This window comes from Lolium rigidum, chromosome 3 (genome assembly GCF_022539505.1).
Source record: "Lolium rigidum isolate FL_2022 chromosome 3, APGP_CSIRO_Lrig_0.1, whole genome shotgun sequence".
NCBI lineage: Eukaryota > Viridiplantae > Streptophyta > Magnoliopsida > Poales > Poaceae > Lolium > Lolium rigidum.
Window position 1 is genome coordinate 203851930 of NC_061510.1, and position 4690 is coordinate 203856619.

General features: G+C 46.5%; 1 protein-coding gene across 1 annotated transcript; it reads left to right on the forward strand.

The window, feature by feature from the left end:
• The first annotated feature begins 609 nt into the window (after positions 1-609).
• Positions 610-2306, forward strand: LOC124698851 (putative 12-oxophytodienoate reductase 4). Its single transcript, XM_047231261.1, has 2 exons — positions 610-1319; positions 1452-2306. The coding sequence occupies exons 1-2, from the start codon at positions 779-781 to the stop codon at positions 2033-2035; spliced, it is 1125 nt and encodes a 374-aa protein (XP_047087217.1). The 5' UTR covers positions 610-778; the 3' UTR covers positions 2036-2306.
• Positions 2307-4690: the final 2384 nt, after the last annotated feature.

The following is a 4690-nucleotide window of genomic DNA, read 5'->3' on the forward strand; positions in this document are numbered from 1 at the left end:
AATAGGAGGTGATGTCAACCTTCTTTTAGGCTAGACACGTAGGATTTTTTTTTGTTGGAGAGAAATAAATAAGAAAGCGAAGATTATCTTCTCTTAGCTAAGATATCATCTTTTAAAAAATAAGAGAAGGCTATTTTATGCGCTGTACGATATGTCTTTTCTTAGCAAATTAATTTCTAACTGAAAAAATATTATTTATCATTAATTGATAGGGATGAAAATAAGAGATAATGTATCTCTTTGATTTCTCTAGATGACGTAGAAAGTTAAGGAAAGGCACGCCTTCTATTGTACGTGCCCTAATAATCTCCTGAGGTCACAATCTAATCTTAACACATTCCATGTGCCTCAAGAGCCATCTTAATTAATGCTATAATTCTCATATAAAAATTCTTCTACTCCTAAAAGTAATTTGTATCTATGTCATCTAGAAAAAAGTTTATATCTATGTGAGGTGGATAGGATACGGCTGCTGCTTGGCAATTACATCACGGCTTGCGTCACTGCCTACTAATTCTCGCAAGCACTACGGCCTTGTCCTCGTCGATTCAGCTAGTGAGGGGGCCAAGCCAAGCAGAGCTTCCTTCCACTCTCATTCGACTGTCCCAACAAATGAAATTTCATTTACCGATACAATGCATCAGAGTGCACTATATATACTAGCTGGGTGCGTCTTCCCTTGATCATCATCTCCATCACAACATCGATCATCTCAGATCTCACCTATATACACTAGCTCACACTCACTCACCGCTAGTTAAGCCAGCTCGACCGACATATGGCGCAAGGAGGAGGAGAGGCAGGGACAATTCCTCTGCTGACGCCGTACAAGCTTGGCCCCCACCTCCACCTGTCCCACCGGATCGTGCTGGCGCCGCTCACTCGGCAGCGCTCCCCGGGGAACCTCCCGCAGCCGCACGCCGCCGTGTACTACGCGCAGCGCGCCACCGCCGGTGGGCTGCTGATCACGGAGGCCACGGGGGTGTCCGCCACGGCGCAGGGCCACCGGCCCACCCCGGGAGTCTGGACGACGGAGCAGGTGGAGGCCTGGAAGCCCATCGTGGACGCCGTCCACCAGAAAGGCGCCGTGTTCTTCTGCCAGCTCTGGCACGTCGGACGCGTCGTGGGCGCACTGCGGCCGGACGGGACGACAGCGGCGGCGCCGCCGCCGGTCTCCAGCACCGACAGGCGGATCGCCACCCCGCGGATGAACGACGGCGTCGAGGAGGAGTTCGCGGCGCCGCGGAGGCTCAGCGTGGAGGAGATACCCGGGATCGTCGACGACTTCCGAAGAGCCGCCCGGAACGCCATCGACGCCGGTACGTCGAAGCACCAGGCACGGACGAGCTCCTCTGCTCGCCGTTCATACTTCACTACTCTGTACTCTGTTCAGTGTTCATGCTCTGCTTTGATTGCTCGGTCCGTCCATGTCCATTGCGTGTATGCTGCAGGGTTCGACGGCGTGGAGATCCACGGTGCGCACGGGTACCTCGTGGAGCAATTCCTCAAGGACAGCGCCAACGACCGCAACGACGACTACGGCGGCACCCTCGAGAATCGGTGCCGCTTCGCGCTCGAGGTCGTGGCGGCCGTCGCCAAAGAGATCGGCGGCCACCGTGTCGGCGTCCGCCTCTCCCCATTCGCCGACTACATGGACTGCCACGACTCCAACCCGCACGCCCTCGCGCTCCATATGTCCACCAAGCTCAACGACCACGGCATCATATACCTCCACATGGTGGAGCCGAGGATGGCGCGCACGGACGGCCGGCGAGTGGTACCGAAGCGACTGCGACCGTACCGGGAGGTGTTCGAGGGGACCTTCATTGCCGCCGGTGGTTACGACCGGGAGGAGGGGAACAAGGTGATCGGCGAGGGGTACGCTGACGTGGTTGCTTTCGGGAGGTTGTTCCTAGCGAATCCGGACCTTCCAAAGAGGTTCGAGCTTGCCACGGAGCTCAATGGGTACGACAGAGCCACCTTCTACACTCCCGACCCCGTCATTGGCTACACTGACTACCCGTTCCTCGCATGACCATCCATCGTTCGGGCTAATTTGTGTTTACTTTTGTACGGCTGGTATCAGCAACTTTTAAAACCACTTGTGACTAGTTCTAGGATCTCACCCTCAGCGGCCAGCGGTTAAGTTACTATTCACCAGGAGATTTGACCATAGTCTCTGGTGGGTTTTTTTTTTTTTTTGAAATAACCATATAGTATTTCATTAGACAATTCTTTTACAGAGTTTTTTTTTGCATATGTATTAAGACACTCGGCCTGCATTCGAAATTATCCAGAGTTTTATATGTTGTTTTCATTGCAAAATGATGGGTCTCCTCTGGTAACTTTTCAATTACAAGTACGAGAATTGAAAGGTCACCACACGAGCCAAATATGTGTGTTAAGCAACTTTGTACAACGAACCTCACAAGACGTAAAATAACAATTCCACTCTTGGAGAAACTTGTGCCTCGCTAAAACATGGTCCGTCGTCCTCCACCGCCACCATGGTAGTGTTGAAAAAAGAGGCGAATAGCCGCCATACATTAGATCTGAGAGAGCACCATCTCATTTAAAGATGCTTTTCGAGCCGATGAACCAGGCATTCCCAAGCGACAGGCTCGAGACTTTGTGACACGTCGGCCGAGGATCTTCCATGTGGTCACCAAATTCCAACGACGTCATCTTCACCTGACATAGTCGAAGAAGAGAAACGCCGCCGCATACCGCCATCCACGTGCCCAACTGCAAGACGCCACACACAACTGCAATAGTTGGCGCGATTGTCACTCGCGAGAGTGTCGAACACCAACCACTGAACACAAATCTCACCAGATCCGGAGACCAGTGAGACGACCAGGCCATCCGACGCCACCGGTTGAAGCAACGCCGAGATGGAGGAAGAGCGGAGGCAAATTATTCCGACGCGACGTAGTCTCCTCCATAGAAACGGTGCCTCAAGAAAACACTAGGCAACACAGACAACAGGCCAGAGCATCACTCCGGGATCGCCACCCCCTCTCGTCGCCGAAGCGGCCTTCAGAGAAGGCAGGACCAGCGACTTGGCTGACGTAGTCGGGAGCAGATGGTCGCTGCTGTAATATCCCAGGTATTGGGGTTATAAAAAATAGAGGAAACAGATGTGTGCATTGCATTCATGCATAGAAAATCTGGGGAATTTTCGCGCTTTAAAGTAAAAGAGTCACAGTAGCTGAAGTTTCACTTGACCTTGGTGGAATTGAAGTAGCTCATCAAGGCAAGTGCTATAAACCTCAATGTGACTTTGTTAAAACCTTGTTATGGGAATAGATGATTTGATCTAAGGGGTTAGATCAAATGGAAATAATAATCAACACAAAAACACTTTAATCAATGATCAATTGCTTGATCTTATTAAAGATCATAACATGGTAATCTTTGCCATAACATATGAACATCTATTTAACTATAAATCAAGTAACAATAAAATGAAGAAACCATTCTTCACTTATCTTTTCCATATCTTAAAACTAATCCATGATCCTACCATACACCTCATGGTATTGATTCCACTCAAAACATGGAATCATGACAAGGAGAGCAACTCCAGAAATAGATATTCTTCTCCATTCCAAGTTATTACACATCAAACCTAGAGAGGTGAGAGTTCTATAGTATTTACTAAAGAAGCAATAACAAAACTTGAGTTAAACCTTGGATATAAATCCAAGGATTCAAATCATCATCTTCAAGACAACCCTAGAGAGAGATAACCATTAATGTTAAACATAGATCTTGATGATCACATCAACCTCTATGGAGCTTAATAATAGGTTAGCATTGAAGTCCTTCCCAAATGAGAGAGACCATCCATGCTAATTTCAGTTCAATCTATTCAAATATCCAAATGGTTAAACCATCATTTCTTGAGAGAACTTTAAGTGAATATCTCGGGCATTCTCCTGGGATATAATCTATAGAGACATCCATAGCCATGTCCACCCTAGAAACTATAAGAAAGATATTATACCCTAGTTGATCAAGACAATACTTGATCTTAGAAGTGAGAACCCTAATTCTTGAGAGATAACTTAGGAAGCCAAACCTTGATCATTATAAACTGAGTGATGATCATAAACCCTAAGAACTTGAGGTAGAGATATCAAGAACAAGTTGATCATGCCTAATCCAGGATCATGCTCTTGAGGTATGTGAGGATAATCTAAACCCCAATAGGATAAGTAGGTATCATTCACCACATGAAATCATAGGGAGGTAACTAGTAAGCAACCCTAGACTTATATCCCAACCTTTACTTGTGAACTACTTGGTGATCATAAGTACAATCCTACCATATCCATACTTCAGAAATTAAACAACCTAAGAAAACCTTAGAGTTAAACTCTATGCTTTATATGGTGAGAAACCATATATTCATATGACCAAAGTTAACTATAAAAAGAACTATAACCAATGTAGTTACTTTAATGATAAATTGAAGATAATAATAGAAGTTAAATTGGTAGAAGATAAAACCCATTCTCAAAACCTTAGTAATTTGGGAAGCACATAAGATATGAAGCAAGCCACCACCTTATCATGGTTGGGGAAAATTAAACCCTAGCACATGCAATATGGAGACATCCCATCTCTATAACCTAGAATTAAATCTCAACCCTAGTTGAGTATCACTTGGGTGATCACAAATAAA

Coding starts and splice junctions, on each gene's coding strand:
- LOC124698851 (XM_047231261.1), top strand. CDS start 779: ATGGCGCAAGGAGGAGGAGAGGCAGGGACAATTCCTCTGCTGACGCCG. Junction 1,320..1,451: donor CCGGAACGCCATCGACGCCG/GTACGTCGAAGC, acceptor TGTATGCTGCAG/GGTTCGACGGCGTGGAGATC.